Source organism: Sorex araneus, chromosome 1, assembly GCF_027595985.1.
Source record: "Sorex araneus isolate mSorAra2 chromosome 1, mSorAra2.pri, whole genome shotgun sequence".
NCBI lineage: Eukaryota > Metazoa > Chordata > Mammalia > Eulipotyphla > Soricidae > Sorex > Sorex araneus.
The window spans coordinates 241,135,923-241,147,965 of record NC_073302.1 but is presented as its reverse complement, the minus strand read 5'-3'; the positions used below and the strand labels follow the sequence as shown (position 1 = coordinate 241,147,965).

At 45.1% G+C, this 12,043-nt stretch overlaps 1 protein-coding gene and 1 pseudogene across 1 annotated transcript in view; both read right to left on the bottom strand.

The window, feature by feature from the left end:
- FLT3 (fms related receptor tyrosine kinase 3) overlaps positions 1-11,677 on the bottom strand; it is a 107,007-nt gene extending 95,330 nt beyond the window's left edge. The window contains exon 1 of the mRNA XM_012931837.2: positions 11,405-11,677. Within this exon, the coding sequence (XP_012787291.2) occupies positions 11,405-11,447 (43 nt within the window). The 5' untranslated portion in view covers positions 11,448-11,677. The remainder of the gene's footprint in view (positions 1-11,404) is intronic.
- Positions 964-1,164, bottom strand: LOC129401172 (small nucleolar RNA U3; annotated as a pseudogene).
- Positions 11,678-12,043: the final 366 nt, after the last annotated feature.

The window sequence follows — 12,043 nt, the reverse complement described above, 5'->3', positions numbered from 1 at the left end:
AAAAATGACACCTGCACCTATATGTTCTTTGCAGCACTGTTCACCATAGCCAGAATCTGGAAACATCCTGAGTGCCCAAGACAGACGACTGGTTAAAGAAACTTTGGTACATCTACACAATGGAATACTATGCAGCTGTTAGGAGAGATGAAGTCATGAAATTTGCTTATAAGTGGATGGACATGGAGAGTATCATGCTAAGTGAAATGAGTCAGAAAGAGAGGGACAGACATAGAATGACTGCACTCATTTGTGGAATATAAAATAGCATAATATGAGACTGACACCCAAGGACAGTAGAGACAGGGCCAGGAATATTGCTCCATAGTTGGAAGCCTGCCTCATGAGCTGGGGGAGAAGGCAGCTGGAATAGAAAAGGGATCATTAAGTCAATGATAGTTGGAGAAATCGGGATAGGAGATGTGTGCTGAAAGTAGATAAAGGACTAAATGTGATAACCTCTCAGTATCTCTATTGCAAATCATAATGCCCAAAAGGGAGAGAGAGAGAGAGAGAGAGAGAGAGAGAGAGAGAGAGAGAGAGAGAGAGAGAGAGGATATGGGAAATTGTCTGCCATGGAGGCAGGGGGATAGTTGGAAAGGGGGGGCATACTGGGGACATTGTTGGTGGAGACTGTGCACTGGTGGAGGGATGGGTGTTTCATCATGTATGATTGAAACTCAAACATGAAAGTTTGTAACTGTATCTCATAGTGATTCAATAAAAATAAATATGAGTGAAGTATCCTGGCCGGCAGGCACCACAACACCGAAGAATGCTCCGGACCCCAAACTGAATCAGTAACACTGGGGTGCCCCAGATGCAGCAGGTGCAATCTCCCCACTTTGTCCAGATAGAATCCCAGCAACCATGAGCTTCTACAAACATGGCTCGGGTATGTGGGGACCAGGACTATTTCTCCAAACCGCACAGCCGAGACCTTTCCTGATATACAAAAAAATGCTCAGACTGCATCCTCTCCCTCTCCTAGGGAAGAGAAGAATGATCATCAATGTAAAAGGCAGCTGCAAAAGCAATACCTAGAACAGGTTTCATGCTCAGGAGATGATCCTCTGGCTCTTCTCATGGTTTCAGGCGCTCTGCAGAATCAGAGAAACTTCTCTAGTAATAAACTGTAGAAATGATCCCTGAAAGTATATTCTTTGGTCTGAACTCTTGCACATGGTTTACAGTTGCTGTTGTTTAGCAGTTGATGTGGCATCCCAGTTCAAATAACTTGAGCAGTGACTGGAGATTGTTATCACATGTACTCAAAAACATACATTCAAGACACACACAGAAATCTTGGATCCGAGCAACTTGCGGCAGAGATGGCCCAGGACTTTGCAATAGTCAAATTCTCTGCTAGGCCATTCCAGATGGGGGCAGGTGCCATCCCACCACCTGCCCTCTAAGAGCTCCAGCGGTCGCCATTTTCTAGAAGCCAGCAAGAAGCACCAGCTCCCACGTGGCCACAATCCAGAGACACACACAGGAATCTCGGACATGAGCAACCTGCGGCAGCAATTTCTTCAGACCCTAATTATTAAAATATTAGAATTCCTAAAGCGTGGCACATTCATAACAAGCAGTACAAAACACTGCTTGTTATGTATTTTGTATTTTTGGCAGATACAAGGGGAGGTAGGACTGGTCTCGAAATATTGAAGGTAACTAAAGTAGAGAAAGAATACTATGCAAATTGTCTGTCACACAAGCAGGGGAAGGTATGGAAAATGGGAGGGGGAGTGGGAAACTGGGGATTTTGATGGTGGAAAATGTGCACTGGTGAAGGGATGGGTGTTGGATGACTGTATGATCAAAGTTCAAACATGAACTTTTTGTTACTGTATCTCACCGTGAATTAATAAAAAATGAAAATTAAAAAAAAAGTAATTGTGTGAAAATAAATAAATAAATAAATACTTTGTTCCCTTTATGTTTTGCTTTTAACCTGTTAGGTGGGACCAAGCAGTGTGTAGGGTTTTTTCCACTAGTAGAATTCATTAAACTTATGAACTTTTATTCTTCAAAAAGATAATATTGAAAAGACAAATATTACGGAAATGTGTGTGTTGCAGGCCACACCCAACATTGCTTAAGGTTTACTTCTGGCTCTGTGCTCATGGGCTCCTCGTGGAGGTGCTCAAAGGACTATATGTGGTGAAGGGAATCAAACCCAGGTCTATCGCATGAAAGGCAAATGCTGCAACCCCTGTAGTATCTCTCTGGCCCCACATAAAAATGGTTTCAAAACCACTTATCTCATAAAGACTTGCTTACAACATATTCAAAGAATGTTTTAAGCCTTATAGTAAAAACAGTGGGCCAGGTGTGTAACTCAGTGGTTGAGTGATTAGCTTGCATGTGTCAGGTCCTGGGTTTGAGCTCAGCAAATAGTAATAATTAATAATAATAATAATAATAATAATAATAATGTAAACCCATGAATAAGGAAACAACCTAATTGAAAAGGAGACAAAATATTTAAGGAGATGATTCACCAAATGAAATGGGGGAGAATTCTTTGGGTGAAGACGCTGGACACCACAGAACAGAGTTGTCCCAGAATGGCCAGATTGGGTAAGCAGTGGAAGTTTACAGGCACAGAGGGAGGAGGATGGGCTGCAGAGTCCATTCTACTAAAAACAATGTCCAGGGGACACACTAGTGCTGTTCAGGGGCTGTTCAGGGCTACTTTCTGTTCAGTGTTCCAGGGTCACTCCCAACCTTGCTCAGGGACCTATTTTATCCTAGGGATGGAACCTGAGTTGGCTGCATGCAAAGCAATCACAGTCCTTAAAGCTGTGTCCCTAGAACTCAAGCAAAATTCTTGATATTTTCCTTCTCAGTTTTTATTGAGGCACTGTGACTGACACACATTTCTTTGTTTGGGAATCACATCTGGAAGTGCTCAGGGCTTACTCCTAACTCTAGGCTTAGGGATCACTCCTAGTGGCTCGAGGGACCATATGAGTATCAGGAATCAAACCCAGGCCAGACCCATGTTAGGTAAATGCCCTATCCACTGAAGTGTTGTTCCAGACTCAACCATATGATTTTTAAATTTTTTTCCATTTTTGGGTCATACCCAGCAATGCACAGGGCTTACTCCTCACTCTGCACTAAGCGTAAGGAATTACTCTTGGCAGTGCTTGGGAACCATGTTGGATGTCAGAGACCAAACCCAGGTCAGGCGCATGCAAGTTAAGTGCCCTATCCTCTGTGCTATCTCTCCATCCCCTTGGCAATACAATTCGTAACAGCATTTCAGCTGTACAGTGTTCCAACAGCATAGCCATCACATGAGTCAGCATTCTTCCATGAATGTCCCAAAGGTTCTCCCCCTTCCAGCACAGACTCAGATTTGTAGGTGTATTTAACAGTCTCTAAAAATTCTTGACCAGAGGGGCTGGAGGAATAACACAGCGAATAGGGCATTTGCCTTGCAAGCAGCCAACCCGGGTTCAAGTCCCAGCATCCCATATGGTTCCCCAAGTGCTTCCAGGAGGAATTCCTGAGTGTATGAGCCAGGAGTAACCCTTGTGCATCGCTGAGTGTGACGTAAAAAACAAAAAATAAAAATTTAAAATTTAAAAATAAATAAAAATTCTTGACCAGAGAGAGCTGAGAGCTTCTAGGCAAAACCCCGCAAACTGTGGAGAATATGTGTGCCAAGAAAATGCATGGAGGCACCCTCTCCTCCACTCCTCCCCCCCCCAGTCCTATAACTGGTCCCAGTGCAGCTCTTCAACTGGCACTGACAGCCTCCTAAGTAACCTGTTTTCCTGAGTTCTAAGTTGCTCTAGCAAGTTTCTCAACCTGAGTAGGGGTCATGGGAACCTGATGTGTAGAAGGTTGATAATAGCACAAACCTGGATTTGTGAATGACTGTCTGAAGGACTGGAGGAGAGCTCTGAACCTTAGCCAGTGGGATATAATGCTCTCTCCCCAGTGCTCTCTCCAGGAGGAGAAAATTGGGGTTGAATGAAAATATCGGCCTTCTAACTGGCATTCCAACAAGTGTTTTTGTGAGTCAAATGCCACCAGCCACTAAGTGTGGCACCTGCTATTGCAAGTCTGTAGCTGAAGTTGCAGAATAATGTGTCTGTGTGGCCATTGCTTCCAAGCTTCCTGGAGAAATCATTTCCCAGAACCAGAACCAGCAGGCCACTGGCAGATGTTTCTGCTACTATTTTCAGGCCTCCATCCCTCGCATGCTTAGAACTCAAAGTTGCTGATCTAGGGTGACTGAGTACTCAATACTATCTCTGCCCAGAGAGGAGTGTCTCTGCCCTTTTCTGAACGTGGGGAAGCACCCTCTGATCTTCACAAGGGTCAGAACAAATCCAGCACCCAGAAGCAACCTACCCAATCTCCTTAGCCTGGGTCCTGGAAATGTAGAGGGTGATAACTCACCCGGATTTGTGAATGACTTTCTGATGAAGGACTTCAGGGAGGGCTCTGAACCTTAGCCCATGGGATGTGACACTCACTCCAGGAGGAGAATGTTGCAGTTGAATGCTCTCCTATATGCACTGCTTTGAAAGTTGATTCCCTCTCTTCATTATCCACCGTGAGAATATACTTCTCTTTTATCTCTTTTACTTATTCCTGCCTTGGCTGCGTCTTCTAACTCCATCTTCACCCCTGAGTCCACCGAGATCAGTAACACTGAGTATGAAAGAACCACATCAATATCCTTTTTTCCTTCAAACAGGGTTACTAGAAAGGCTCATTTCCCCCATGCATCATTCTATGGACTTTCTTGGTAAATTCTCAGGAATTTTAACTCCCTTCCCTTGCCTGGTGAGTTCCAAATTTCCTGGTGAGTAGCCCAAGCACACGTGTCACTATATATCTGGGAGGCCCCTGGAGCTTTTAACTCAGATTGAACTCCCCCCTTTTCCTTCCTAAACCTACTTCCTCCTCCATCTTCTCTCTCGATACCAGCAACATAGTTACTGTGGCCAAAGCCAGAAATCCAGAAGTCATTTTGGCTCCTCCCATCCCCTCACTTCCCATTGCCCAAGCAGTTGCCAAACCTTCACATTTTTACTTCTTGATAATTCCCAAATCTATGTGTAACCCTGCAGTCTGCTCTACTACCTTCTTTTAAGCCCTGGACTGTCTCTGGGTTAGTGCCAACAACTCCTAACCGGACTGCCTGCCATAGTCCTGACTGTCGACAGCCATAATCCATCCAGACTCCAGAACTATCCTAAAACCCAAATCAGAGCATGTCACTCCTCTGCTTACCATCCTTCAACAACCTGCAGCTGTGATTCTTGCTTTTTCTCTTCTTTTCTTTTAGATTTTGGGACAATGCTTGGTGGTGCTAAGGGCTTACTTCTGGCTCTCTACTCAGGAATCACTCCTGGCAGGGTTTAGGGGACCATACGGGGTATCTGGGTTGTTCACATGCAAGGCAAGTACCCTGCTCTACTTTCTCCCTCTCTCTGGACCCCCTTCTTTTTTCTTGAGTTCCAGATCCCTTGGCAAATCTGATGAAAGCAATTATTCTTTTCAAAGAAGCATCCTGAAATGCACATGTGCATAGACACATCTCCTTTGGGATATAGTGGACCTGGGGAAATCCATCCAAAGCCTCCTGGCTATGGCTATCTTTCCCAAAGTGGGTGAAACTTATCCCTCAAGGATGCTGGGATTGTGGAGGTGGGGCAGTAATGGTTTCAGGAACAACTGGGGCATTTTCTGTTTACTTAAAGAATGTAGATTTTCTGGGTCAATGGAGTAATTTTTTTTTCCTGAAAGGGGGTGGGTGGTAGGCCAAATAAGTTCGGGAACTCCTAGATCATATGATAAAGAACAAGTGTCCTTCCTTTATTATAATCATGAAACATTCTGCACATGTTAGACATTGTGCCCTGGGTAACCTTGATTTTTCTTTAAAGTTGTCCAGGGAGCAATCACCCAACAATTCTCAGAATTTCAACTTTTAAGTGACAATTACTCAAATTCTGCAGACTTTCTATGCCGTGTACCAGAAAACTGGAATGAAAACAAAACTTCTGTTTAATCCAGACTGTCATCCTCCACATGTTTTTCTTTGCTCTCCCTTTCGCAGGGATGGTTTTCTCCCTTCCGTTGTCTTTTTTGGGGGGAGAGGGGTTGGCCCACATCTAGCATTGCGAGGGGACCAGGAGGTGCTGGAGATTAGCAGAGGCCGTATGCTAGAGTGAGTACCTTAAGCTCCACACTATCTCTCTGGTCCTTTGGGCAGCATTTGCTTCTCTTGAAGTCATCACACTTTTCTTGTTTTATCAGTCTGGGTTTAGAGACTCTGTCTGGGTCTAGTCTGTTCTTGAGTTGCTCCACCTTTCCCCTTTCCTATGCCTGACCCTTTCCTGTTGACACTCCCAACCATATATTGAGCTCTTGGAAGGCACAAACCAGTATTCCATGACCCCGATAGTCCTGGAAATCATGGAACTCGAGACAGTCTAAGAAACTATAGAGGAATAAAGGAAATAAAGGAAATTCCTGTGACTCTCAATGAGCTCTTCAAACTTCTCACATCTTGGGGTTGGAGAAAATATAGCAGGCAGGGTACTTGCCTTGCTTGCAGCCAACCTGGGTTCAATCCTTGGTACTCCATAGGTCCTCCAAGCTTTGCCAGGAATGATCCTTGAACAGAGAGCTGGGAGTAAACCTGGAGACCTGGAGGGTGTGGCTCCTCCCAAATAAAACAAATAACCCAAAATTTTCACATCTTTCTGCAAACACTCGCCTAGCTAGGAAGGCTGCTGTTCTTCATAGGTATTAGCTGATGAAGGGCTCGGATATTTCGTCTCCCCTTCCCCTTTTTATTTTTAAGTCAATGAGGAACTTAAGCATAGAAAAATCCATGGTAAAGACCGTATTTGCTAACTTGTTTGTAAGTTCTAATTTATCACTCCTAATTTACCTCCAAGAATATAACCTCTAGTATCAGGAAAATTGTACTCAAAGTATTTGATAGCAAAGTACTAACTATCTGGAACTCAGTGAATAGCTCAAAATCAAAATACACTCACTATAAGTAATAATGACTACCCTGTTTTAATTCCACAGAGAACTCTTAACCACCCATTGACCTTACAATGACAAGAGTGAAAAAATGTTTTCACTGTTTAGCCTAAAAAATAACAATAGTTCCTCTTTTGGGATCTTATGCAATTCCCCTAGCCACAAAAGAACACTGTGTGTATACTTCGTATTATTTTTAAATTTCCTCCAAATGTGTTGGTATCCAATAAAATAGAATTGTTTGATTCAAATTAATGACCATGAGTGAGTTGTGCAAAATTTTCCATCACTTGAAGGACAATGTGTGATACCACCAAAAGATATCGGCCAAAGGTAATCAAATCACCTAGGTTTAAAGCTTATCAAATACCCCAAGACAGAATACTCTTAGGACATAAAATAATGGCTACCTAAATAAAAAGTGGCTGGAGCTCTTTTGGGAGTCATGAAAAAAATATTACGATCACAAAACCTCATAATAAACACTAAAAAGCTCTATGGTGACAAAGTCACCTACCTCAATATTCACCAGTCTGCTGCTTCAGAGTGAGTGAAGAGTGAAACACAATATGGCAAAACCACACTAAGCAGATTATAAAACCAGAGCAGCTAATTTCAAGCCTCTCAATTGCCTTCCCCCAATCTTTCACTCTTTTTCTGCAGGGTTCCTTCCAGAATCAAGATCACCTACTTCTTCTAGAATATTTGCTATTGGTTGAATTACTCTGGTTTTGGCTTGAGGGCCACACCCAGGGGCTGCTGCAGGCTTGGGATGCTTGTTTCCTGCATACTAGGTCTTGGAGCTATATCCCTGCCTCATAAATTAGACTCTTTACCCAAGGATCCAGCCAATATCTATTGAGCGAGTTGGGAAGTCAGCAAGATGGTGATCTTAAATGTAGAATCGTAAGGGCTCTTGCCATATTGCTTTCTACCTTTCATTAGAGGATGACAAGATTAGAGGAACAAAAAAGAAAGTCAGGAGGCTGAACTATCTGGATGCTTCTCCAGTCACCAGGAATTCTCTCTGGAAGTAAAATTTAATAAACAAATTTGTTCAAAGAAACATTTGGTAGATTACTTGTTCCTAAGATCTAAATGATGGTCATATTTAACTCTGGAAAGTCCATTAGCTTTATTTTAAGTGGAAGAACAGTGTCTTTCTTGCAACCATTAAGTACAACATATTCCCATTTCAGTCATTTTAGGAGCAAAAAACCCTGAGATTGCTTAAAAACTCTGACCTGGTTGAAACACTCTTCATTGAAACACAATATTTTTTATTTACAGATATGTAGTGATCATAATAACTGCATTGGAAGACTTAAGTAACCTAAAGCCAATTTTGTGCCAAATGCTTCTTCTGGGGAAAGGCAATGACCATGCATTTCTAAGATAGAATGGAATAGTTGCTTATACGTAAGTTTCCCCACTCAATCTCTTTTACCTTTTTACCCCTTGTACTTAGGGCAAAATTAGGAATTCAATAGACGTTTGTCAACTATTTTTTTTATGCATGCTTTCTCTTCTTTCCTATCCGAGATCTTCCCTAAATAAAAGCAAATTTTCCTTCTTTACATTTTTTTTGGCCCTCTGATTATTTCTTAAACAACAGGAAAATTCAACAAGAGATTAAAAGCCCTTTCCTGATAACTATAGTTACTGAAAGTACCTTTATAATTATGAAAATCAGTGTCACTTTCTAAATTGAAAGCTAAGTAGTTCACAATTAAACTCACAGGAAGATTTACTATAAATAGTTATCAATTACCTAATGAAAAGCTAATCTAAACTTGTATGATGACAACACTCAGAAGACTTTTAGCATTGGAGGGAATCTTAAATCAGATTAACAGAATTGGTGTCTTGTTAATCTCAATCTTCCCCTTGTATTTCTTCCCTTTACCTTTGGAACAATCTGCCTTAGGTTAGTAGGTCATAAGAAAAAAAATACAAACTAAGAGAAGAAACAAGGACAAAAATGGCAGCTCTGATGTTCTATGTATTAATTTTCAGACATTGATTATGTATTTTTGTGACATCAGTGAAAGAAAATAGTAACATTTCTTTATAATGCCCACCCACCCCCGCTATTCTACCTAATACACTGAAGATCATGAAGAATATATTTCTGTTTTTTTAAATTTTACTTAGAAGATTTCCACATTATTCACAAAAGGTAGAACTTAACAAAATAAGTTAAATGTGAACCATATCTAGTATGGATCAAGGACTCTAAGTATTTTACACATTTTAAAGTCACTTGTTTTGTTTTTATCTGGTTTTGGGGTCACACCTGACAGTGCTCAGAGCTTATTCCTGGTTATGCAGTCAGGGATCACTCTTGGCAACGCTTCGGGGACCATATGTGGGTGCTGGGACCAAGTCTAGTCAGTCATATGTCATGAAAGTGCTTTACCCACTGTACTATCACTCCAGTCCTAAAAGTTTACTTTTAAGTTTTTCCCTCCACAATTTTAGAAAATCTACAAAATCAAATGTTGGCAAAGATATGAGGCAATGGGTGGAGTGTAAACTGGTACAACCACTTTGGAAAACATGACAGAATCAACAAAATGAACATGTTGGCTTTGTGGGGATAGTACTAACAGAAATGGTCATGTCCATCCACCAAAAAACACATATAAGAATGTACATAGTACTGCGCTGCATCATAATCTCCAAACTGGAAACAACCTGATTGTTGTTCAGCAATAGCAAGGATAAAGTGGATGGTCATTGGAAACAAACTACATGTTCTTTGACAATAGAAAGGATCAAGTACGTAGTCTGCGACTGCAAAGGAATAGCATTAGTACAAGGCCACTGCTATTGAGGATGAGGTTGAATCCCACCTCACGAAGAGGTGTGGAAGAAGCTAGACATAATAAATGCAGAAGAGTATTTGGTGGCTTATATGAAATGCAAAACAGGTGAACCTTCTTATTGGAAGTCACAGCAGTGTCAGCTTTTGGAGAAATTGACCAGATTTGCTGAGTACAGATAAAATTGCTCTACAACTTGATCTGATGTTGGTAATATGGGCAAGCACAGACTTAATAAAGGACAGACTTAAGTTTTGTACCTATTTGATATGGGCACACTATACCTCGTTTAGAAAAACTGGTGGTTTGAAATTTCTAAAAATGTTCCCACATATTAAAGGTCAGTGCATCTTAAATACAGTTGTATTAATCCTCATACTTTTAGAAAGTCTTTGTATGCTACTGAAAATCCGCATATTGATTAACGGCATATGAAACTGCTCGCTTTTTACATTCGTACTCTAAAAAAACATATTGTACTGCATATTTGATGTATACATTTACCAACTTACAATGATAAATGTTCAAGAAATGCACGATCTTTGTGTTCCCATTCTTCCCCCCACTTATGTTACATTTCCTACCAATACGTCCTAATGATCTGTCACAAAGCTACTGGAAACAATTCCTGCAAGCCTTTACGGCAAATATTTTCTCTATTTACGGCAGAGGCTTGACTCTGGGAGTGTGGAAGCTGCAGAGGTTTACACGGCCTCACTCACCGAACAGACCTGGGGGCCGTGCGGGTGCGGGAGCAAGGTTGGGGAGAGCCCCAAGATTGCAGAACTAGCATCAGAATCCAAGGTTGGGCGGGCGGGTTACCCACTCCGGTCTCCTTCACCCCAAACCCTTCAACCTCCTCATCTTTCCAAATAAATGACTGGGTCAAAGGTGATCTTCTCCCAGCCCCAGACCAAGAGCTGCCCAACAAATCACTGGGAAGTCAGCTGAGTCCTTGAAAACCCCCCAGGGATTTCATGGCAGTACAAAAATCCAGGAGGCGGAGAAGGGGCAGGTAGCCATTGCATCTGTAAATCCGATTTGCATCATGTCACCCAAAGTAACTCTTCGTTGATCCCGGGGAAATTCGGCGGGGCGGGGGTCGTTCCCCAGGATGGCTCGTTCTAGGGCAGAACCAGGGAGTCTTTTCCCCATCCCACTTCGCTCCAGACCACTGAACTCAAAGGGAGGACGATCAAGACCCTCTCCGCCCCACCCCCGGGCTCTGCGGCACCCAGGGCTGCTGCAGGCACCAGCCCAGGTCACCTGGCGTCACCCCGCGGGCCGCAGAGCCGCGCACGGCCTACCCGGAGCGCGCTGCGGCGGGGTCGGCGGGGCGGGCGCGCGGGGCTGGGGGCGAGGCCGCGACGAGGGCTGGGGCCGCCGGCGGGGGGCCGCGGGCCAGTGCGGAGCGAGTGGCAGGGGCGCGGGCACGGGCACGGGGCGAGGAGCGAGCGCGGGGAGGAGCGAGGGGACGGCCGGGACGCAGGAGCGCGCGCCCAGGGCCACCGTGCCGGGTGGGGGCCGCGAGTGGGCGCGCTGGGCCTTACCGAGCAGTTGCAGCCGGCTGCCAGGGCGCGCCGACGCCGGCATGGCCTCCAGAGCCCGGGGTCCCCCAGGCCGCGCCGGCCCAGCCCCGCGATGCCGCCCGGAGCGGCGCGCCCCGCGCTGCAGGTGGCTCGCTTAAGGATGCGCGTCACCGACCGCACATTCCCTCGGACTGGTGCAAAGTGGCCGGGGGGAGGATCCCTGTCCCCACCCGCGGGGGCCGAGGCGCCAGCCGAGAGGCTGGGCCGAGCCGGACAGCCCAGCTGGTGCCTGGCGCAGCGCTGCGGCCGTGCCCACGTGCCCGCCGCGGTCCGCAGCCCGCGCTCCCCTGCGCCCGGCCGCCGCCACCCCGGGCGGGGGAGATGGGCGCGGCTCAGCCGGAGAACGCACGCGCCCCACGGCTCCCGCTGCGGACCCGGGCTGGAGGGGGCTTTCCTCGGGAGCCCCCTGATGGTCTCCTGGGGATTCCGGAGCCTGCGGCCAGCAGAGGAGCCGCTTCCTCTCCTCCGCGCTCTCGCGTGCGCCCGAGGTCCCAGGATGGCTTTGGGCTCAACCCGCGCCACACGCGTGCGGCTCTGGACAGCGCACGGCGAGCAGAGGGTTCTCTGGCCACTCTTGCTGGGTCCTAGCCACGGACTGGC